The following is a 24,324-nucleotide window of genomic DNA, read 5'->3' as shown; positions in this document are numbered from 1 at the left end:
CGGGCTTTCGGCCGGGGTTTGGTACAGAAACAGCCTTGGTCGCCCTGTATGATGACCTCTGTCGGGAGAAAGACAGAGGGAGTGTAACTCTGTTGGTTCTCCTTGATCTCTCAGCGGCTTTTGATACCATCGACCATGGTATCCTTCTGGGACGTCTTGCGGACTTAGGAGTTGGAGGCACTGCTTGGCGGTGGCTGTGCTCCTACCTCAAGAATCGTCTCCAGAAGTTGGTGCTTGGGGAGCATTACTCGAGTCCCTGGATACTCCAATATGGGGTCCCACAGGGTTCAGTTCTGTCCCCCATGCTCTTTAATATCTATATGAAGCCGCTGGGCGAGGTCATTAGGAGATTTGGAGTGCGTTTCCAGCAATATGCTGATGATACGCAGCTCTACTTCTCCTTTTCATCTTCTTCAGGTGAGGCTGTTAATGTACTAAACCACTGCCTGGCCGCGATAATGGACTGGATGAGAGCTAATAAACTGAGACTCAATCCTGACAAGACTGAGATGCTGTTGGTGGGGGGGCTCTCTGCCCAGATGGTTGATGTCCGACCTGCCCTAGATGGGGTTACACTCCCCCTAAAGGAGCAGGTCCGTAGTTTGGGGGTCTTATTAGATCCGCTCCTGTCACTGGAGGCTCAAGTAGCCTCGGTGGCACGGAATGCGTTCTACCAGCTTCGGCTGGTAGCCCAACTACGACCCTATCTGGATAGGGAGAACCTTGCCACAGTTACCCATGCTCTGGTAACCTCTAGATTGGACTACTGTAATGCACTCTACGTAGGGTTACCTCTGAAGACGGTTCGGAAACTTCAGCTGGTGCAGAATGCTGCGGCCAGAGTTCTTACTGGGACAAAAAAATTTGATCATATAACACCTGTTCTGGCCCAGCTGCACTGGCTACCAATATGTTTCCGGGCCAGATTCAAAGTGTTGGTTCTTACCTATAAAGCCCTTAACGGCATTGGACCGCAATACCTGGCGGAACGCCTCTCCCGCTATGTACCTACCCGGTCGCTGAGCTCGACGTCGAAGGCCCTTCTCCGTGTCCCAATGCATAGGGAGGCACGGAGAACGATAACTGGAGCTAGGGCCTTCTCAGTGGTGGCCCCCGAACTATGGAACGCCCTCCCTGATGAGATACGCCTGGCGCCTTCTTTGTTATCTTTTCGGCGCCAGGTAAAGACCTACCTCTTCGCCCAGTCATTTTAAAATTTTTATAAAATTTTAAAATTTGAATTTAAAATTGAAAATTTTTAATTATGTTTTATTGTGTATCTACATCCACTTGTATTTTAACCTGTTTTATTATGCTGTACACCGCCCTGGGAGCTTATTGCTATAGGGCGGTCTAAAAATGTAATAAAATAAATAAAATAAATAAATAAAATAAAATACATCTGAGCATGCTCAGAATCAATGTGTGATTCTAATATAGGCTAAGACTACTACGTGGGCTGCTGTTCAAGCAGTCTAGACTCCTCCCCAATTTGCTATAGTGGCTGTGCTAGAGAGGCCTCTTAACAACAGATGGAGTACAGCACAGTAGGGCCCCGCTTTAGAGCGCTTCGCTTTACAGTGCTTCACTAATGCGGCGGTCTCAATTAGATGCAATTAGACTAAAGCCCCACTCATATGGCACTTGTTCTGCTTTAACAGCGGTTTTTGGGCGTCATGTGCCATTCTATTCAATGAGTTCCGCTTTTCAGCGGTTTTCACTTTTCAGCAGGGGTCCAGAATGTAACCCGCCGTATGAGTGGGGCCCTACTGTAGTAGAAGCCTTCTAAGAGGACTGACAAACAGGTCAACCAAGGGGAGGGACCTCTTTGCCATAGCTATAGTTTTGGATTAGGATTGGCTGAGTGGTTCAAAAAGCTGATTGGCCAGAGAACAAGAAGCTGATTGGCCAGAGAACAAGATTGACACAAATGTTTGCAGAGCTTTTGTGAGTTCAAATTGAAATATAAAATGTGCATGGAACAAGAAAGAGTGATTTGGGGGGGGGGATTTTAAAAATTGCTTGACATTCTCATTGGGAGGGCTGTGCCCCAGTAGCCCCATGGACCAGCCTCTACTGCTTCTGAGTATGCATGTACAGGATTGCACTGTCTGTGATTTTGCTGTTCTTTCACAGTTGACTGTCTGTTAAGCAGCAGCACACCTTGCCTGTCCCCATCCAGCACCCACTGCCACTTGGGCCTCTAAGAGGCTGCTCCAGCCACCAGCCTTCCCCTTGCACATGTTAATGAGCTTATGTAGCTGCAGCAGAACTGAAATAGGCCAGGGAACCAAATGGCCACTCAGCTCCTTGGCTCATTACAGCACCATCATCACCGGGTAAACCTGGTTGCAAGCGCGAGGGGGAGGTTGGCAGTTGCCCCACACCCTTGAGCTTAGACATGAATGGATTTAGCTGCTGCTGGTGGTGGTGATCCATTACAGTGCTGCTACTGCTGCCACCTCCACCGCCACTCAGTCAACCAGCTTGCAAGAGGAAGGTTGTCTAACTCCTTTGTGTAAGTAAGCTTACCTGGTGGCAGCACTGATGTAATGGGCAGGGCAGCCGAGCAGCTGTGGCTCCCCACACCATTACAGTGCTGCTGCTGCTGCATAAGCCCACTCACATGTGAGCAGAAAGGTGTGGACCTGGGCCTCATTCCCATCTACAATGATGGTGCCAACAGGGACCAATGCAGGAGCATCTCTGTCCAAGGGGGATATCACTGTCCAATCTTAGTGTATCCAGACCCTTGGCAAATCATCTCAGAGAACGATGCATCCAATTCCTCTACCTTGAGCAGCAGCCGTTTTTCTGCTGGAAGAAGCCCCAGATCATCATGCCCCATTGTCCATTGTTCCTCCCCTCGCCCCCGTGACCCCAAACAGGGATCTGCAAGCTCTTCCACAAAAAATGCACCATCTCCCCCCTCTTAAGACACAGAGAGCTATGCTGGATTTGTAGCATGGGAAAAGAGTGCCCCATGCTTGCTGGAAACTCACTGGAGAGCCTCTTCTTACTGTGGACAGTCTTCCATGTACTATGAAGTACCCAAAAGGTCCTTGAAAGCTACCCAAAAGGTTTTATTTCCTCTCTCCCCTTCTCCATCCCAGGTCACTTTCCTGGGCAGACATAGGAAAGGAAGGAGTTGACTTCATTCTGTACTATGACCTTGCCAGGATGGATGTTATCAGGTAGGTAATGACAGGACGTCATGGCCCAGGCATCAACAAACGCCACTCGCATGCCATTAAACATGGCACGAAGGATGATGTCCAGCTGCATGGAGAGCCAGTCACTGCCATAGACAGACTTGTATCCCGTGTTGGCTGTCTTGATGACAATGGTAGTGAGGGGGCTGCGGGCAAGGAGCTTTGCCACAGCCTGCCGAATGCTATGCAGCTGTTGGACATACACCTCCACAGGGAAGGTGGAGAAATGGGCCCAGATTGTGAAGGCCACCACCATGTCAGGGCCCCCACCAAGTGCATCCAGCTCATTGGCCAAGTAGTGGATATCAGCTAACTTGGTCTTCTGAGTGCGCAGTGGTAAGCCATGGGCACGCCACCTCAGCACAAGACCCTCTGCAGGTTCCACAGCCAGCAGTGGGCCTGACTGATAAGTCACATGAAGGTCCATGCGCTTGACTGCTATACACATACACACACCAGAGAGAGAGAGAGAGAGAGAGAGAGGCAGTGAGACTCAAGACTTAAGAGTCCCAAATGGCCAACATACTTCAGTTAGCCATCAAAAGTTCCCGTGTTCACTGGTCCATGATCTGCATATCCTTACATGTGTGCAGCAGTTAAGTAGCCTCTCTCACTTTTCTCCTAGCCCAACCATCCATTCATATGTTCTCCACCCAAGCCAAGCACCCTGCCTCAGCTGAGACCCCAGCCAACCACTTCCCTCCCTGTTTCCTTCTGTCTAATCTTTACAGCTCATCCATACCTGTCTTCAACATCAATTCCCGGTCACCCAACCCCCCCAATATCTTTTATACATCTAGCCATTGACTTACAAGGGATGAAAGCCAGCAGAAATTCCCACCACTGGCGTAGTGTGGAGTCTCCAATCATGTGGACTGTCTTGCCTCGCAGGCAGCTCAACGCCATGTCTGGAGTAGGGAAGGTCCGACTAGAACATCCCAAGGAAACCCACACATCCTTGTAGTAAAAGCCTGAAGGGCTTGCAAGGGCAAGGCCCGGACGGCATGGGAGAGGTGGGGAGGTGACTGTAGGAACACAGGCAAGAGATGGTCACCAATGCCTTTTCCAAGAATATGCACACACACAGAGCCAGGTGACTTCCCACCCACTGTTTCCACTCACCAGCAGCCGACTGGGGGCTAGGCAGCACCTGGATGATGGGCACACTCCCTGGGATGGCACGGTCTGTCACGGCCCTGTGTAGACAGACAGGAATGAACAAGAGGCCAACTTGAGCTGGCTCACTACTGAGGGTGTTTCTTCTTTGAAGGTCATAATTTTGGGGAAGACCAAGAAGTGCTGTGGCACCTGTGAACAATCCTGCTGTGGTTTTTCCTGCTTACTGGTCGTGCTGGTTCACTTCCTACAGGCAATTGCTCAATCTGTGTTTAATTTAATTTAATTTAATTCTAGTGGTATTGCTTTCCCCAGTGTGCTAGATTTAAGCCAAAAGGTCAGAGGATGACTTTCCTGCAGATTTCCAAAGGGCATCTGGAGATGCTCAGGCCCCTTCCCTGATGTGGTTGACTCCTGGAAGTGCACTCAGTTCTACTCCCTCTAGGAAATATATCACAGAAAGAGCTTCTCTTATGGCAGAAGGAGTGCACAAAGTGCCACATACTCACCTTTGCCATATGGGGAGAAAGATTAAACTGACAAAAGAGTGCTAATCTCTGATTACATGCTCCATTTTCTGGGCTTTCTTGTTGTTGTTTGCTTTCATTAAGCCCTGCAGGCCTTGGGGATGGGGCATTATACGAAACTGTCCTTCTGGGAGAGACCAAGTGCCATTTGCCCACAAAATGGAGCTTGGCTCACATACTAGAGCAGCGTTTCCCAACTAGTGGGCCACCAGATGTTGTTGGACCACAATCCCCATCTTTCCTGACCATTGGCAATGGTGGCTGAGGCTGATGGGAGTTGTGGTCCAACAACATCAGGTGGCCCACTAGTTGGGAAAGGCTGTACTAGAGTCAGTTGTGGAGCTTGGTTCACTTACCTGAGTCACCTTGTGCACAAAAATCTTAGGCAGGGGCATGTGCATGTGTGAGAGCATCAGATGCAGTCCTCAGAGAAGGGTTAAAGTCCTCAGTTAGTCATGAAGCTCAATAGATGATGTGGAGCAAGTAACTTACTCTTACAATAACCAACCTCATTGACTCACTGTATGGACTAAATTGGATTAACTGTTGTGTATACACCTCAAGCTCCTTGAAGGAAGGATAAGCTACCTGGGAGACCGGCAGACAGACTACCTGCCCTCCTCTTGGCCCTTCCAGCTTTGAAAGTCTTCAAGATGTCTCATCTTGCACAGCTCAGCCCCACACTGAGCGTGAATCAACTGAACAGATCAAACAAAGGGATTTACCTTCTCATGCCCCAATTATGACTTGTTGGGCCCAGGAAATTCACAGACACACTTCCTTTTTCTGCCCTAAGTTTGTTGGCAGCGCCTTGTGGTGAGCGGCCAAAGGATATAATTTTTCATGGTGTGAAATAATCTTCGCCACAGGAAATGGTGTGTGTGTGTGTGTGTTAGAAACAAAACATAATATGCCAAGAGACCCTCTCCCCATAGGGAGAATTGACCCCATTCCTACTTGTAGGGGCCCTGTGATGTTCCTATATTAATGTATATATGGTAAGTGTTGTTGTTTTAGAAGATACATGGTAAGTGGAGTGGAAGAGGGGGAGTGAATGGGCAGTAGAATGCGAGATGATTGGCTGAGTGTTTAAAATGGCTGAATGTATAAAAGGAAGAGGGAGAGTGGAATCGGGGGGGGGAGAAAAGAAAGAGTGGATTGCTTGGTGGGGTTTGAGAGAGTTGTTTGCCAGGAGAGAGTGAAGAAGGAGGGAGGTGGAGTTCGGATTAGTATTGAGTAAAACCATATGCTTATGTGCCTTAAGAAAAAATTCTGTTAATCTTGTTAGTTTTGTTATCTGTAATAAATACTTAATTTGGTTTACCAAAGGCCTGATCCTTGGCTGGGGTTTCACAGACCAGAAGGGAGGGTAAGGTAATGACCAAGGCTGAAGGGGAACTGTAACAAATGGTGGCAGCGGTGAAGAGAATAACAATACCAGTATTCAGAGTCTCTGGGAATACTAGTATTGGGACGTTACTGGTGGTTGCCTAGCAGGGGGATCTGTTGAGATCTGTGCTAGAGCGGATAGGTAAACCAGAAGAGAGTGCGGTCCGGACTGGTGGAGTCCCTGGTGGTGCCTAGAGACAGGCAGTAACCACGAGCACGTAGGAACCTGACAGAGAGAGCCAGGGAAGGACACATCACAGGTGGTGTCAGTAGCGGTGGGATACGAACAATAGAGAATCCAGATACGAATACTAGAGAATCCAGAACAGTGGTGTGGCAAACAGAAATAACAAAACAAGATTTCTTGTGAGAGTGACTGGCAAAGAGTGTGTGGCAAAGAGTGAGTGAACTCAAACACCATGGCTGAATACATAAAAATGAAAAGACAGGAGCTGGTGGAGAAGTGCATAACATTCAATTTACCTCACGAGGGTAAAGGGGTAGATGAATTGAGGGTAGCACTTATAGGATTTGCAACTGCCCAGCAAAAACAACCTGTCAGAGAAGAGACCCCAGAAGGATATTTAAGCAATCCCGCTTATATAGAGTACTTGAGAGAGAAGTTAAGATGGGAGGCTGAGGAAAAAGACAAGCAGAGGGAGTTGGAAGCTGAGAGATTGAAGATGGAAGCTGAGAGATTGAGGATGGAAGGTGCAGAGAAGGAAAAACAGAGGGAGTTGGAAATTGAGAGAATGAGATTGGGGTTTGAGGAGAGGGAGAAGCAATGAGCATTGGATGCTGAATTACAAGTAGAAAAGTTAAAATTTGATAGAGAGAAATTTCACTCTGAGGAGACAAGGAAAGACAGAGATGGAGCAAAAATAAAAATTACTCCAAAGGACTTTGCTGTCTATGAGCCTGGTCAAGATCCTCAAATTTACCTCAGCACCTTTGAAAAAGCAGCTCAGTTGTGGGGGCTACCTGAAGATAAATACATGCAGTATTTATCAAACCTGATTAAAGGGGAATTGACTGAGGTATACCAATATTTCCCCTCAGACAGGCCCGTCACCTATGCTGAATTCAAAGAAGCAGTGTTTAAAAGATTCAGACTGGGGCCTGATTATTTTAGAAAGCTTTTCAGAAACTGCCAGATACAGACAGGGAGGTCTTTTGTGGAACTGGGAGCAAAGTTGATGGATATATTTGGAAAGTGGATGAGTAGTGCCAAAGCTCAGTCAGTGGAAGAGGTGAAAAGCCTCATGATACTGGCTCAATTATACCATCAGTTACCACCAGAAATAAGGCTCCTGGTCAAAGACCGTTCTCCTACATCTGTGCAGGAGGCCGCAGAGATGGCGGATCACTTCGCCTCCAATAGAACTGGCTGGGTGGGGAAAACATCAAGAGAGTTTAAACCCAGACCATATAGTGCTGGCAGAAGGGATGTGGTACCACAGCGAGTGAGTCCTCCATTAAAATATGAAGGGCACAGGACACCCCAGAGTGGATCTGTGTACCCTAAAAGTGAGGAGAAATTATGCTACAAATGTGGTAGACCGGGGCACCTACGTTTTCAATGTGAGGTTGCCAACCCCATTAGTAATCCTGCTCAGACAAGGGCAGTGAAAACAGAGCCCAAGGCTTTAGAAACAGCGAAAAAGGTTCAGTTTTGCCAGATAAACTGGACAGAAGTAACAGACCTTGATTCAAGTCTGAGAGAGGAAGTGAGTGTACAAGGGGCAACTTATTGGGCATTGCTTGACACTGGTGCCGCTCAGACGTTACTGAGGCCAGATTTAATAAAATCTGAAGAAATATTACCTCAGGAAACAGTGACTATCCAAGGAGTGAGGGGTCAACCAGAGAGTTTGCCTGTGGCCCTAGTGAAAATGGAATGGAGAGGCCGAAAGGGCCAATATAAAGTTGGTATTAATGCCCAGCAACAAGAACCAGTAATACTGGGAAGAGATGTTATGGGGGCACAGGGGAAGATCTATGTAGTGACCAGACAGCAAATTGGCAGAGAAAAAGAAGCCATATTAAGGGGGGCTGAAACAAACAGGGTGGAATCTGTTAACCAGCCTCAGGTCGCCATAGCAACCACTAGCAGGCCTGCTGAAGAAGACAAACTGTATCAAGTGGTCTCTGGGGAAGAAGCAGATCAATTCAGGGAAGAGCTGCATAAAGATATAAGTCTGAAGCAGATAAAGGAACAAACGCTGACCCAACAGATTCGTTTCACTGACAAACTGAGGAATCAAGTTGTGTGTGAGAATGGGATTTTATATAGACTGTGGATGCCCGCTGAGAGAAAGGATGAATGTGAACCAGTGAAACAAATTATGGAAGTGGTGAAAGAGAATCTCAGTCAAGCTCAGCAGAAGCAAAGTTACTGGTATGACAGAACAGCCAGAGAACGTGTGTATGATGTGGGAGATATGGTTATGGCGTTCATACCCAGGAAACATGACAAATTACAGGCTAACTGGGAAGGACCATATACCATCAGAGAAAGGCTTGACACAGTGACGTATGTAATCACCACAGACCAATTAAACAAAAGCAAAGTGGTTCATGTAAATATGTTAAAGCCTTACCATACCAGGGATGCAAAGGTGTTGCAAGTTACCTTATTCCCTGAGGGAAGTGGGCCTGAACTTCCAGATTTGGTACAGGAAAGCAAAGACAAAGGAGGGGTAGATCAAGTGGAATGGTCAGAGGAGGTGAAGGAGGAAGTAAAAGAAGAGATTCTGAGAGTTTTGAAAACCTATAGGAATCTCTTTAGCAACAAACCTGGCCGAACCAGTATAGTTATACATTCCATTGATACTGGAGATCATGCCCCAATCAGATCTGTTCCGTGTGAATGAGAAAGTTTTGAATGAGATCAAAAAGGAGGTGGAAGAGATGCTGGAATTAGGAGTGATCAGGGAATCCATCAGTCCCTGGGCCTCAAGTATTGTCCTGGTTCCGAAAAAAGATGGAACGACAAGGTTTTGCATTGATTATCGGCTAATCAATAAAATTACGGTCCCAGATGCGTATCCTATACCTAGGGTAGACGCTATGTTAGAGTTATTGGGGGCAGCAACCATTATCTCTACACTAGATCTCTGTAAAGGATTTTGGCAAATGGAACTAGACGAGCACTCCAGAGCCAAAACTGCCTTCAGTACACCAGATGGGTTATATGAGTTTGTGACCTTACCCATGGGACTAAGGAACTCACCAAGTTCATTTCAGAGGCTAATCAATACTGTGTTGCGAGGCATGTCAGATTTTGCAGTGGCCTATATCGATGACGTGGCCATTTTTAGCAAGTCGGTGCCTGAGCATGTCCAACACCTGACAACAGTATTGGAGGCCTTAAGAAAAGCAGGCCTCACAATAAAAGCTAAGAAATGCCAGTTTGGACTAAAGGAAGTAATCTATTTAGGACATAAGGTGGGGAGTGGGAAAATCACCCCCTTATGGAGCAAGGTGGAGGCAATACAAGCGTGGCCGATCCCCTTAACCAAAAAACAAGTAAGGGCATTTCTGGGTGTGGCTGGATTTTATAGGAAGTTTGTGAGAAATTTTGGGGAAATAGCAACCCCCTTGCATGAATTAACAAAGAAGAAGTGTTCTGAGCGGGTGGTATGGACGGATGAATGTCAGAAGGCTTTTGATCTACTGAAGCAAGCCTTGTGCCAAGGACCCATATTAATAGCACCAGACTATGAGAAACCATTCATCATGGCTACAGATGCGTCGGACCTCGCGCTGGGAGTCGTCTTGCTGCAGGAGAGAGAAGGCACCAGACATCCAGTGGCGTACCTGAGTCGCAAGCTGACGCCGAGGGAGAAAAACTATTCGTCGGTCCAGAAGGAGTGCCTAGCGGTCGTGTGTGGACTGAACAAGTTGCGCCCATATGTGTGGGGACGAAGATTCACAGTGACTACGGATCATCGGGCCTTGTTATGGTTGCAGACTATGAAAAACCATAACACTATGCTGCAGAGGTGGTCCTGGGCCCTACAGGACTATCAAGTGGACTTCCAGTTCATCAAAGGAAGGACAATGTACTGGCCGATGGACTTTCCAGGCAAGTGGCTGGGACTGCAGTGACGTGACCAGACAGAGGAACAAAGAAAGACATTTTCTCCATAGAGACTTTTATTTGTTAACGCGACGTATAAATCCTGGAACAGGAATAATACTCTGCTGTTGTTTAAGGGGGGGGAAATGTGATGTTCCTATATTAATGTATATATGGTAAGTGTTGTTGTTTTAGAAGATACATGGTAAGTGGAGTGAAAGAGGGGGAGTGAATGGGCGGTAGAATGCGAGATGATTGGCTGAGTGTTTAAAATGGCTGAATGTATAAAAGGAAGAGGGAGAGTGGAATCGGGGGGGGGAGAAAAGAAAGAGTGGATTGCTTGGTGGGGTTTGAGAGAGTTGTTTGCCAGGAGAGAGTGAAGAAGGAGGGAGGTGGAGTTCGGATTAGTATTGAGTAAAACCATATGCTTATGTGCCTTAAGAAGAAATCCTGTTAATCTTGTTAGTTTTGTTATCTGTAATAAATACTTAATTTGGTTTACCAAAGGCCTGATCCTTGGCTGGGGTTTCACAGACCAGAAGGGAGGGTAAGGTAAATGACCAAGGCTGAAGGGGAACTGTAACAAATGGTGGCAGCGGTGAAGAGAATAACAATACCAGTATTCAGAGTCTCTGGGAATACTAGTATTGGGACGTTACTGGTGGTTGCCTAGCAGGGGGATCTGTTGAGATCTGTGCTAGAGTGGATAGGTAAACCATAAGAGAGTGCGGTCCGGACTGGTGGAGTCCCTGGTGGTGCCTAGAGACAGGCAGTAACCACGAGCAGGTAGGAACCTGACAGAGAGAGCCAGGGAAGAACGCATCACAGGCCCTTCCAGAAATCCTCTGGCTTACCTCTCCCAGCCTTGTCCATCTCCCAAGCATGTTGGAACTTTCACTTCAATCAATGTATTGTCTCGCTGTGTGCTTTGAATCTATTGACCATTAGGGGCAATAGATATAGTTAGTCGGATGAAGGGCCCCTGCTTGAATTCTCTCCTTGTTACTTTCCTCAAGTTTAAGCGTGCCTCTTTTTAGACTGATATTCTCAGGGCTATCATCGCATCCAGTTCCTCCTTCTTCCTCCCACAATTCTCTCTCTCCCTTCCTTTTGAATTCACCTAGTGTAGATGATTAGGCTTGCCTATCGATGTGTCTTAATAAAATGAGTTTATTTTGTTTAAGATAAACACCACTCTTTCATATTCTTTTATATCTCCAATGAATTCTGCTGCATAAAGCAACTCTCTTCATAGCACTCACCTGCTAAAGAAGTTTTTCTCATTTGGGGTGAGTACGTTTTTGTAGATCCCAGCAGAGTGGTGCACAAGGTCACTGCATGAGAGATGGTGAGGCCTAGCACAAAACCAGCTCTCATTGGTGCCAGGATCCACATACTGGCAGGTTGGACCTGAGAATGGATGCACGTTACATTCAGTCACCTCTTCTTTGCTCTGCAGGCCTGAGTCCATGAAGTAGCCGTAGAAGGCGACTGTGGAGGGGTGGGAGTTCCGGATGTGCCGAAGGAGGGCTACAGTCTCGCTGGAGTGGATGAGATGCACAGACACCTGCACCGCACCTGCCCACAAAAGCGGGAAAGCCAGCATGTAGGTGCCGTTGTTGTGGTCCTGCACTGTCCCAGCCACACTTGCCTTAAGCTCCGGAGAGTGCAGTTTGGCCCTGAAGAAGTCCCCGCCATAGTGCTTGGGCTGCCCACTGTGGTCCCAGGCCTCCAACCACACCAGCAGCGTGTTACCCACCGTGTAGCTGCTCTGAGATTGCAATAACCAGTAACGGCTCTTCTCAGGGCTGGTGGAGGATGCGAAGGCTACAGTATTGTCAGCTGGAGCTGGCCAGTCGAGCAGCGGATGCAGTGCCGACAGTTCTGGTCCCAGAGACTCCGGAAAAGGGGTCAGGCCTGGTTTGGCACCCACAGGGGATGGAGGCATGAGCTTACCTCTGGGATGGTCAACGAATAAGAAGCGGTAGGTCATCTGGGGAGGCAGAATAAGACAAAAGAAATGAGGTCAGGCTTTGGGGAGTTACAAGGTCTATGACCACATCCATAACATAAACTTAAAGCACTCTTATCCTACTTTAACAGTTATGGCTTCCCACAAAGAATCCTAGGAACTATAGTTTGTTAAGGTTCTCCTGACACAGGTGTGGGGAACCTCTGGCCAGAGCTTGGAAAAGTTACTTTTTTGAACTATAACTCCCATCAGCCCCAGCCAGCATGACCACTGGATTGGGCTGCTGGGAGTTGTAGTTCAAAAAAGTAACTTTTCCAAGCTCTGCCTCTGGCCCTCCAGATGTTGCTGAACTACAACAACCATTCCTAGCCATTGGGCATGCTTGCTGGGGCTCATGGGAGTTTTAGGTCAGCAACATCTGGAGGTCAAAGGTTCCCCACACCTATCCTTAAGATTCTCTGCACCCTTTACAAAATGACAGTTCCCAGGATTCTTTGAGGGAAGCCATGACTATTGAAGTGATGTAAGAGTGCTTTAAATGTGTGGTGTGGATGTGATCTATATGTCCCCTGACTTGACCTAGCATTTCTCGACCTGGCCTTTGCTGGAGGGTTGGTGGGGTAGTACTACAATAAATCTAGCAGGGAAAGAACCCCATTTACAAGATTTTCTGAGGGTTGTTTTGCCTCTTCTCTCTTTATACAGGTCTCATACCTGGATGGAAGATGCTAGCAGATTTTCCACAGCCTGTCAGTGCTGTATTTGCACCATTGGCTAAGTGGACGGCTTTGCATATGATAAGCTGCAGTGCCTGCTGCATGATGGACTGAGAGGGAAGGGCCTTTTGCTTTTATAGACAGATTAATATTACTTGCTTTGTATCTGATAGTGATTTATATCTACACACAGAGTGGTCCTTCGTAGGTGTGGCAGCTAAAACAACAGTGGGTAAAAGTTTTGAATGTTGCAGCAGGTTAATTGTATTCCATGTGCCCCATTTGAGGAATTACACAAGGAGGGTGTGTGAATCTTCTTCCCTCCCCAAGCAAGGCTGTATTGGGGTCAAACTAGTGAATTCAATTAATGTGCACATTTTTGTTATGTAAATATCAGCCTGAGTAGGAGGAATGGGGAGAGAAGGCAAGTTTAACTCTTTCTTTCTCTGCCCCTCTCAGAAACTGTTATTTGCATTATAGGGCATTGGTGCTGATGGAGGCTTCTTCTGAAATGCAAATAGCAACACCAGGTAGAGGGGAGTTTAGTCAGGACTTTGGCAGGGAAGGAGAGAAAGAGTGAAAACTTCACAACAACATTGGTGGATCAGGCCAATGGCCTATCTAATCCAGCATCCTGTCTCACAGTGGCCAACCAGATACCTATGGGAAGCCCACAAGCAGGACCTGAGTACAACAGCACTCTCCCCTCCTGTGGTTTCCAGCTACTGGTATTCAGAAACATATTTCCTCTGACTATGGAAGCAGAGCAAAGCCATCATGGCTAGTAGCCACTGATGGCCTTATCTCCCATGTTATTGTTATTATTATTAAATGTATTATTCAGGGCTGGTTCTAAAGGGTGGCCAGATGGGGCACTGGCCCAAGGGCCCCTGCACTCACCTTCTGCAATCCGCAGCAGTAGCCGTGGATCGCAGGGCAGGAGCTTCCACCTGCCCGCCATTCCCTCACCCCACCTACCTGTCTCCTGCCTTTTAGCATTGCCCTTAATGAAGATGGCGGCTGAGGTTTCCCTAAGGTGCTGAAGCCCCTGCCGCCATCTTGGTTGATGGCAGAGATGTGCGCATAGCACGCACGCGTGCCATCAACTAAGATGACAGCGGAGGCTTCATCCCCTTAGGGAAACCGTGGCTGCCATCTTGGTTAATGGCAATGCTACAAGACAGGCAACAGATAGGTGGGGGGCAGTGTGCGTACACGTGCGTGCGCACACACACACACACCAGGGCCAGGGGGAAGCTGATGCCCAAGAGCCTCGGCATGCCTGGGGCTGGCCCTGGTATTAGTTGTTGGATACCCGAAGGTCTCCAATTGACTTACAACAATGTTAAGAACAAAAACAAATTTATCTTACTACCAAAACAAAACAATTAAACAACAACACCCCCATGTAGCCACAGGAAGCTTTGGCAGCATAGTAATAACAGACAACATCTTCTCAATCTATCTAATGCCTGGGGAAAAGGTAAGTCTTTACCTGGTGCCAAAAACTTACCAACGAAGGTGCCAGGCAGACCTCACTGGGGAGAATATTCCACAGATGTGGAGGCACAACTGAAAAGGAGGAAGGACCTGGAGAAGGACCTCAGAAGAAGATCTAAGAGTCTGGGTAGGTTCATATAAGGAGAGGCATTATAGAAGATGTAGGGGTACTGAACCGTAAACAGCTTTATAGGTCAAAACCAGCACTTTAAATTGGGCTCGGAAGAGTACAGACAGCCAATATAACTGGAACAGAATTGGTGTTATATGCTCTGTTTGCCTTGAACCTATCAACAATTGGGCAGCCACATTCTGCACTGACTGAAACTCCCAAACCATTTTCAAAGGCAGCCCCACACAAAGCACATTGCAATAATCCAACCTTGTGGTTACCAGAGCATAGATTACTGTAGCCAGGTTATCCCTGTCCTAGGGTTGCCAGGTCGGAACCATCCAAAAACCTGAGAAAATGGGGGTGGGCCCTAGTGACGTCACGGGGTGGGCCCTAGTGACGTCACGGGGTGGGCCCTAGTGACGTCACGGGGTGGGCCCTAGTGACGTCACGGGGTGGGCCCTAGTGACATCACGGGGCGGGCCCTAGTGACATCATTAAACATGATACATTGTATCAACCACAGTTGCTTGGAGCATACCATTCAAAAAAAAATTCTCTAGAGATTAAAATAGAAATTTTACCTAAAATAGGGTGTTCCTAGGTCCATCTGAAGTGACAAGGTCATTCTTTCTCACAAGCTTAGGGTGATGCAAAATGGAAATGGACTGCCTTCAAGTTGATCCCAGATAGGGTCTTCATGGTAAGCAGTATTCAGACAGAGGTGGTTTACTATTGCCTTCCTCTGAGTCTGAGAGGCAGTGACTGGCCCAAGGTCACCCAGTGAGCTTCATGGCTGTGTGGGGATTCAAACCCTGGTCTGCCAGGTCACAGTTCAACGCCTTTAGGGAACATTTAATCTAGCTTACTTGCTTCTGGCAAGAAGGGTTTACGTGCCCTCAGGCCAGGCCATTATTGGAAGAAAGGAGCTTAGTGTTTCAGAGATGTTAGATGGGAGCACAGATGGATGCCCCTGAAGGCAGCAACTGTAAACATGCTTATTAAGGAACTAAGCCCCATAGAATTCAATAGGACTTACTTCTGAGTAGATATGGTTGCAGCCATGTTAAACAAATTAAACCAGCACTATCACTAGAAGCTAAAATGATGAAACTGAGGTTATCATACTTTGGACACATAATGAGAAGACATGATTCACTAGAAAAGATAATAATGATTGGAAAAACAGAAGGGAGTAGAAAAAGAGGAAGGCCAAACAAGAGATGGATTGATTCCATCAAGGAAGCCACAGACCTGAACTTACAAGATCTGAACAGGGTGGTTCATGACAGATGCTCTTGGAGGTCACTGATTCATAGGGTTGCCATAAGTCATAGTCGACTTGGAGGCACATAACAACAACAACAGGCTTCAATCCTAAATACATATAGTAGGTTGTATATGCCCCGCCCTATGGAAACAGTGGGACTTATGAGTAAACATTCATAGGATTGTGCTGTTAAGTATTGAAGTTACAGCTATTTTTGTTAACCTTTTAAACCTCAATCAGTCTTTTTACTTTGAGCTTTTCATTGCATAAATTATTCTAGACATTAACATTTCATAATGAAGTTTTGCTTTGCATATAGCTTACAGATTTCTGGTTAGTCATGCAATTATTCCAGAGTCTTTTAGATATTGAATAAATCTATTGCTGTGTCTTAATAAGGCAGTACATACAGAATTAATTCTGCTGCAATCAGCGAGGAGCTGGGTTGCACTCATGGTGCGACCACATTCAGTGAAATCAGTGATAATTTAGGTTGCTGTCCTATGCATATTTAGGACTGGGAATAAATATTGTTAGTGGGTTAGACTTCTGGGTAAACATACATGGAATCAAACTGTTAATTTCATAAAAAAGAAAGCAAAGCTAGTTTAAGGGCAGATGTACTGGCTGTTACAGATGCCATATTAAATACCACAGGGACTTTCAAAATTGCCCAGAAGGGCAAATTCCAGCAGACATAGTTTCTCACAACATTACAACCTTCCAGAAATTGTAAACTACTGTTAATTAAAAGGCATATAGGAAGTTGCTTTGCATTAAGCCAGGCCATTGGTCCAACTAGCTGAGTATTGTTTTGCAGGATTTCAGACTGGGGTCTTTCCCAGCCTGACTTGGAGATGCCAGGGCTTGCACCCAGAACGTTTCCTGTTCAAAGCATGTGGTATACCACTGAGCCCTTCCTTCAGGAATTTGCTTTTTTAAATCTGGCAGTGTTATAATGCAGGGTGGGGAAACCTATGGCACCCAGATGTTGGACTACAACTCCATTCATTCCTGACCATTGGCTATGCTTGCTGGGACTGACAGGAGTTAGAGCAGCCTTTCCCAACCAGTGTGCCTCCAGATGTTGTTGGACCACAACTCCCATCAGCCTCAGAAAGCATTGCCAATGGTCAGGAAAGGTGGGGATTGTGGTCCAACAACATCTGGAGGCACACTGGTTGGGAAAGGCTGAGTTAGAGTCTAACAACATCTGGAGGGCCATGGTTTCCCCAGACCTGCTGTAGTGGCTGGTGGATCTTGAACTGTAGTGTATGTGGCAACTGGATATTTGCAGGATCAGAGCCCTCTGATAATCAGTTTATTGACCCAATGGGAGTTTCCACCCATAGCTCCCATCATGTATCAGCTGACAATTTTAATCAGGTGTGTGGAACCTTTGGCCCACCAGATGTTGCTGAACTACAACTCCCATCATCCCCAGCAAGCATTGTTAATAGCTAGGTAGGGATTATGGGAGTTGTAGTTCAACAACAACTAAAGGGCCACAGGTTCCCCACAGCTGCTTTTAACTAACTAGAGTCATTTATTGATTAGCCAGAAGACAACATGATTCAGATTATGTTGCATTGTGACTGAGCTGGGACACAATGGATCATCTGTAACCATTAGAAACAACAAGCTGACATGACAGCCCTTAACATGACTATATCTTCACTAAACTAACATTACAAAGTTCCCAACAGTTTGTAAGCTGCAGTCATAAACTGTAAAATAGCTGAAACTATGTCAACATCTATGTTCAGCAGGCACTTTGAGATAAAATAATTACAGTTGAACCTTCTATATTGTGCAGTAATTTTCAAGCAGTTTCTTTATTTACAAGCTAAAGGAAACATCAGTTCAATACTATGTTGCTCTACAGGTTTGAGTAATACTATACATACACTTCATCCCTGATAATGTGCAACAACTCTTCAGCTTGTGTTTACACATCCTTAGATTTCTGGCAAGCAATCACTTTGTAACCAGCTAGCTTATTTTATGCACAAGTTTAAAAATGTGGTTTCAAGAAACGAGCAGTCAGACTCAGTTCAGAGTTATTATTTCTTCATGTTCTGTTCTGTGCCTCTTGCAGCCCAGTCCCACATACATTTACTTGGAAGTAAGTGCTGAGTTTAATAGTAATTAAGCTTGTGTGTGCACAGAATTTCAGCCTAAGGACAGAAGGGACTACATATTATTTTAGCAAATGCAGGTTCCCAAACCTGTGGTAGCCAAAATAATGTAAAGTGAAAGCAGGGGAGAACTGGCATGTTATTTTACTTTATCTGGAATATTTCTGTTTCACCCCATCCCAGGCTGGTTAACAATACAAATGTTGGAAAGGAGAGAGGAATCTTTAAACTTACCTCTCACCTGCCAATTCCCCCTCCTCATGGCTCTAGCAGCTCAGTTTACTTTCAGTTATAGAGTCCATAAAGAGTGGGAGCAATGACCCAGGGGGTATTTGTCTGCAATAGCAGAAGGTGTAGTGGGGCTGAATCTGCTCACTCCACAGCTCAGTTGCCTGCCCCCCCCTCTCTCTCTCTCGGGCCTACCAAGCCTGTTTCCCCGGCGTGACGACTCCCAAGCAGAGGCCTAGCTACCAACAAGCTGGGCCGGCCTCCTCCGATGAGGCCTTCTTGCTCCAGGGGCGGCAGCTACACTTTGCTCACTTCCTGTCTCTCTAGTAGTCCCTCCCTCAATGACAAAGGGCGGGAAGGCAGACAGTCAATCACGCATGCGTGCCTGAGGGAGACACTGAAAAGCCGGAGATCAACGGCTTCAAACAAACTATGGCCGGAGGCCGGAGACAGCCCCCTTTTGCCAGAGACTCTGGCAGAAAACCGGAGACCTGGCAACCCTACCCTGTCCAGATAGGATCATAGTGAGGCCAGTGATGGAAGGCACTCCACGCCACTGAGGCCACCTGTGCCTCAAGCAACAGTAATGGATCCAGGAGAACCCCCAAACTACAAACCCGCTCCTTCAGAGGGAATGTGACCCCATCTAAAGCAGGCCACACCACTCAGCCAGTCAGAGGAACCACCCACCAACAGCATTTCCATTTTGTCTGAATTAAGCTTCAGTTTATTAGCTCTCATCCAGTTCATTATCGCAACCAAGCACTGATTCAGCACATCTACTGCCTCACCTGCAGAACATGAAAAGGAGAAATAGAGCTGCGTGTCATCAGCATACTGATGGCAATGCCCTCTAAAGCTCCATATGAAAGGTGCGGGAAGTGAGACAGTTCAAACAGAAGCTATGGAAGAGTAATGGATGAAGAATGATTCATGTATTTGCTCAGGGCATTAGGAGGGAGTGGTACCCAAAAGAAAGAAGTCAGATCAATCATGTGTAACACGGAGATAAAAATAAAAGGGCTTGGCTGGTGGGTGTGGTTCTTAGTGAGATCTTTCAGACACTTCCTTTCCTCCCATTTTTGTGAGTTTTTAAAACCAAAACCTCAGAGGGCCCATGGCATGGTGCCATTAATTCACCAACGTGCCCCAACACACACACAAACTGTGGCTTTGCATTTTGTTTTCTAGTGTTGCCACAGCAATGACAACAGCAGCAACACCACTTTCATTCATCCTAACCAGGCAGTGTTTTAGTGGTGGACAGGTTAAAAGATTTCATAGATCTATGGGCATTACATTCTGGATAAATTAAAATGGTAGGCAGCTACTGCAGGTGGGAGCCAAGTTTGGTTCCAATTCAAAAGCAGCATTGTTGCCTGCCCACTGCTAAAATGGCCACCCAGGACCCACAGCAAAGGGGGTGGTAAGTGATGGTACAGATGGGCTGGGCCAGTGAGGACCCCCTCCAAGCCACTGGGTTCCTCATCCAGTGCCTGATCTAACTGACCAATGGCACCGGGCCTGGGTGAGAAGCTACTTAACCCTTTCTCCAGTAGTCATTTTTCAGCTCAGAATTGCCCTCAACCCTCATTTTTCACTTGCAGACTGGCCCTGCCTTTCTTCACTCTAACCCTGAATGAATCAGCATGGGGAGGGCAATTTGGAGCTGGGAAAAATGATTGGAGGGAAAAGAGTTAAGTAGCTCCACCCCAACTGTCCTTCCATTTCAATTGGAATCTTGCCCAGGCCAATTTGGGTTCAGAAAACATGGGGAGGGAAGAGTCACATAACACCTAATTTAGCCAATCTGTTGTTCAAATGCAATGAGGCAGTGTGGGAAGGATGGCTTCTAGCCACAGGGTGTCCAAAGACTATGAGGACTTAGGCTCATGTTCCTTGAAGGGTATCACAGAGGAGGAAATGTGTCCTCAGGCAGCTGCTAAATAAATTCTCCTTCATATCTACCTCTTAGGAGTCCCAGGATGAATCTCTCCACCTACCCCACCCCACCTGGTCTCTCACTTTGGAAAGCAAGAAGAGAAAAGCCACAAATAGAAGTCATGAGGAATGACCTCCTCAGAGAAGGAGCTAGCAAGAGCCAGTAGGAAGAGACAAAAGCACCCAGCTCCAGGCAGGGGCAAGGAGGCAGAAGGCAAGCAAGATCTGAAGCTATCTGGTCAGGAGGGAGAGTAGCACACGCATATGTGCATGGCACACACCAGTAAGTAAACTCTGCTTTCTAGTGTCATTATGTAATATGAGTTTGTGTGCGCGCCTGTGGGGGTTAATGAACATTTTGTCCCATGAGAGTAATAGTTTCAAGAATTTTCCCTCCCCCATTTTTATTTTAACTCCTGATTTGGGATAGCTTCACTTCTACACATCTCCCATCCACACATCTCCCCCTCCACAAGCATTCTGTAAGACTTCAGCAGGTTAGAGAGACATGGGGGGGGGGAGAAAGGGAAAAGAATGCCAAGATTCAAAATGAGACAGGAATTCTGAAGCGAGGATGTTGCCCGCAAAGGAATGGGGTGAAAAAACGTTTTCCTTCTTTGGAGGACCCTGAGAGCCCCAGCCAAAGGACTGCCAGGAAGAGGTTAGGGTGCAGATTAAGCAGCAATGCAAGTTCCCTTCTGTTGCCTAGGAGTCAAGCCTTTTGCCCAAGGAACTTGGCATTTGTAAATGTAAATGTACTGCCTTCAAGTTGATTCCTATTTATGGTGACCCTATGAATAGGGTTTTCACGAGGCTGAGAGGCAGTGACTGACCCAAGGTCACCCAGTCAGCTACATGGCTATGTGGGGATTCTAAGCCTGATCTCCCAGGTCGTAGTTCAACACCTTAACCACTACACCACACAGGCATTTACTTCCTGGTAAATGCTGCTGGGAAAGCTCAGCTGCCACTGGCTATCCAGTATAGCCACCTGCTCTGAGAATGGATCTCCCCCCCCCCATCCCAGACAGGATCCTAAGCCAGGACCAGTGGGTTTTCTACATGTTTTTGAAGTGGGAATTTTTCCTATGCAAACTAGGATAATTTGGATCTGAAAAACATGAGTTTTCATTGGAAACTTTTCTGATGCATTAGAGAGTGATCTAATTTAGCGTGCTTATTTTATTGCTATATAGTAAAGAAAGCTAAACATTTTGAATCTGCCAATGCAATTGACACCCATTCAGTTTTACTAATAAACTTATGAAACAGAAAAAAGAAAGCAGTGAAAATGTTTCTGTTTTGGAAAAGTTACAGCTCACATAACTGGCCAGGTCATTCTTCAGTGCAGTGATAATTTGCCTGCTCAAACATTATCTAAAAGAACACTTGGCTGCAATACCCAACATAAATGTGCAAAAGACAGTTCTTGGGGTGGAGAGGTTGGGCTTGTGGGGCTGGGTGGGCTTCCTGCCTTCTTCAGGCAGAACTGAGGAAGACCTCTATGAGTTATTTACAAGACATACAGGTTGTTTTTCTAAGATCCAGGGCAGTGAACAGGGATGAAGAGTCCCTCAGGCCCACCTGCTCCTGTTGAGATGTTCAAGAAGGCACCCCAGCTGTATGTCTGACCCACATCAGAAAGCATGTGGCTCAGGGGGACTTCCCAGGAGGATCGCTCCGCCTGTGCTGCCTCTGGGACGGGCTCCCGTCTTGGTGGAAACTTTTTCAGTTTTAAAAACAGTCAGAAGGGCTTTTTGACTGGGGAAAATTTCTTCCGGATAAGGAAGAAACGTAGAGATTTTCCACAGAGCTTTGTTGTGTCTGTTGGAGGCTGGAATTCTGTGAAAGAAGGTCTTCCAGAAGCTCGGACGGAGCTAGGATTTCCAACCAGCTCAACTGATTAAGTGAGCCGTTTTTTTTTCTTCAAAGAAAAACGGATTAACAGGCAAGCATTCTCCTGTCTTTTCTCATTATTTTGTTATCAATACAGCTAAAGAGATTTGTCAAAGAACCAGCAATTAAGAAACCCTGGGTGAGTCATAGCTTTCTCTTTTATTCACGGAGCTAAGGGGAAGAAAATATAAATAGTTTATCTTTATTTTTATTGCAAAAAGCTGGCATGGCATTCAGCATTATAAAGATTACAAACGGCTGAGGGGTTTCTAATTTAAAGAGAAAATTTTTTTTTGATTTATAAGACTTTTGAGTAATATATGTCTGGGACTATTTTTTCCAGTTTACTTTTTTTTTTTTGACGAATCTGCTCATTCTTCCTGCTACTAATTATTTGGATGCTGTGAATTAAAGTTGTTTTGACACTTTTGGACATACAAGAGATAAGGCAGTTCGTCTTGTCTTGAGGGTGACGTCAGCTGGCTTGAAAGATTAACTCCTTTGTAACTGGATAAAGAAATAAACTGTTCTTTGCTTGGGACATTGGAAATGGAAGGGATTGTGTTTTTTTTGGTTTTAAGAATGACAATCAAGAAGGTGGTTGAGATCATGGATGTACAAGAAGGGACTTTCTCTTTAGATATGTTTCAGAAAATAATGAATGAGATTAAGCTAACAAAACAAGAACTCAGACATAACAGACAAGTGATGATAAGTGAATTTGGCGAAATGAGACAGGAGCTGAAAGAAATTCAGGATTCTATGAGAAAGGAGAACAAAGATAAATTTGGAAAATTAAAAAAGGATGAAAGAAAAATTAAAGGGAAGGTTCAAGCCCTGGAGATTGGATTAAATATGGACTTGGAAAAAGATTTGGATTTCCTGGCTGTGATGGATCCTCGAGACAAATATTACTGTTTGGAATTCAGCGCTGTCCCTGAAGGAATTGGTGAAGAGATTGGAGATAAAGATATCATTGGTTCGAAAAAAATCATGGACTGGAAGGATTTGATGGAACTTGAAATGGAGAAAGTTAACAGAATTAATCCCTGTTTTGTGTCAATGGAAAAATCTTCAAGAGATGTGCTAATGTATCATGTAAAAAAGAGGAACAGAGATGTGGCTTTGCAACAATACTTCAGTGATACGTTCGGAATTGATGGCAAGAAAATATCTGTGATAAAGGAAATTCCTATCAGACTCTTATTATATGACTATGACAGCAAGATTATTGGGTGCGTAAAGATGGAAGATGGAAGATGGAATCAACACAGATAAAGGAAGAAGAGCGATTTGAAATTACTGGATTTAATAGACTTGAAGAGTTGGATTAATTGACATGTCTATCTAGAAAAAAATTGATGGACATATATCTCAAGGATTGGAAACTTCTCTTTGACTTTTTGTAGAAGAATAAAATGATATGATGTTAATGAGATTTGATACCAACTAAGATAACTGCTGGAGGAAGGTGATTTTATAATTTATCAAGAGACAGGTTTGTTATATATTATAGACCTATAGCTGAACTACGACAAATCGGAAGTCAATAGTTTTTTTTCCTTTTTTTCTTTTTGTTGTATTAGTTTTAATTTGTGTTTTTCTTTTTGTATTGTCTTGATTTTGAAAATTTGAATAAAAATTAATTGGGGGAAAAAAAGCATGTGGCTCAGGGAAGTCAGTGGCAAATGGCAGGCAAGGGCACTGGGTAGGGACAGGTCCCAGTATTGCAGCACACAAACTCTTGGCCCACACTGGGGGAGAACTGTGAACATCTTTTGCTCTTACACCCCCTTCACTCACACCCACATGTCTAAGTATAAATTCCATTCCCCGCACATGCACGCACACACACACTTCCTGGTGGAGGCTGGTGAGAGAGAAGCATGGGCACAGGGAAGAGAACTGTATCAGCAGCAGATGTGAAACTACTGCACAAAAATAGCCCAACCCTTCCCATCAAAACTGATTGTGAAAATTATAAAATCTCAGGTCTGATTTCTTTTTTAAAAAAGGGGAACTCTTTGGACAGTACATAAATTCACCTAGAGTGATTTATAAGTGACCGCCTGGACTCACCCCTGCTGTGAATATTAGCCCAAGATAGAGAAAAGGAGCTGGTCTGAGACCCCAAGAAGTCATCACCGTCTGTCTTGCGTTCTTTCCTCTTGCACGACTTTCCCCTTATACAGAGGTACAAAACAGGTTTTTCAAGAGCAAAGAGTA

The 24,324-nt window shown here is 45.8% G+C and overlaps 1 protein-coding gene across 2 annotated transcripts; it reads right to left on the bottom strand.

The window, feature by feature from the left end:
- Positions 1-503: 503 nt before the first annotated feature.
- Positions 504-24,324, bottom strand: LOC133368429 (NXPE family member 3-like). 2 transcript variants are annotated; one of them, XM_061592677.1, is made up of 6 exons: positions 24,178-24,266; positions 14,527-14,636; positions 11,588-12,318; positions 4,335-4,408; positions 4,025-4,237; positions 504-3,650 (listed from the first exon to the last, which is right to left on the bottom strand). In XM_061592677.1, the coding sequence occupies exons 3-6, from the start codon at positions 12,316-12,318 to the stop codon at positions 3,115-3,117; spliced, it is 1,554 nt and encodes a 517-aa protein (XP_061448661.1). In that variant the 5' UTR covers positions 14,527-14,636; positions 24,178-24,266; the 3' UTR covers positions 504-3,114. The 2 variants fall into 2 exon arrangements, with proteins under 2 accessions (XP_061448661.1, XP_061448651.1); XM_061592667.1 differs by lacking the exon at positions 14,527-14,636 and having other exon boundaries at positions 24,178-24,324.

This window comes from Rhineura floridana, chromosome 1 (assembly GCF_030035675.1).
Source record: "Rhineura floridana isolate rRhiFlo1 chromosome 1, rRhiFlo1.hap2, whole genome shotgun sequence".
NCBI lineage: Eukaryota > Metazoa > Chordata > Lepidosauria > Squamata > Rhineuridae > Rhineura > Rhineura floridana.
The sequence above is the reverse complement of the archived record's forward strand: the minus strand, read 5'-3'. Positions and strand labels throughout refer to the sequence as shown.

Bases quoted from the DNA above. Each gene is read 5' to 3' on its own strand.
- LOC133368429 (XM_061592667.1), bottom strand. From the start codon at position 24,240: ATGACTTCTTGGGGTCTCAGACCAGCTCCTTTTCTCTATCTTGGGCTA. The intron at 12,319-24,177 runs GTGAGTCCAGGC...CTGCCTCCCCAG, and splicing joins GGCTAATATTCACAGCAGGG to ATGACCTACCGCTTCTTATT. The intron at 3,651-4,024 runs GTAAGTCAATGG...GTATGTGTATAG, and splicing joins TCTGCTGGCTTTCATCCCTT to CAGTCAAGCGCATGGACCTT.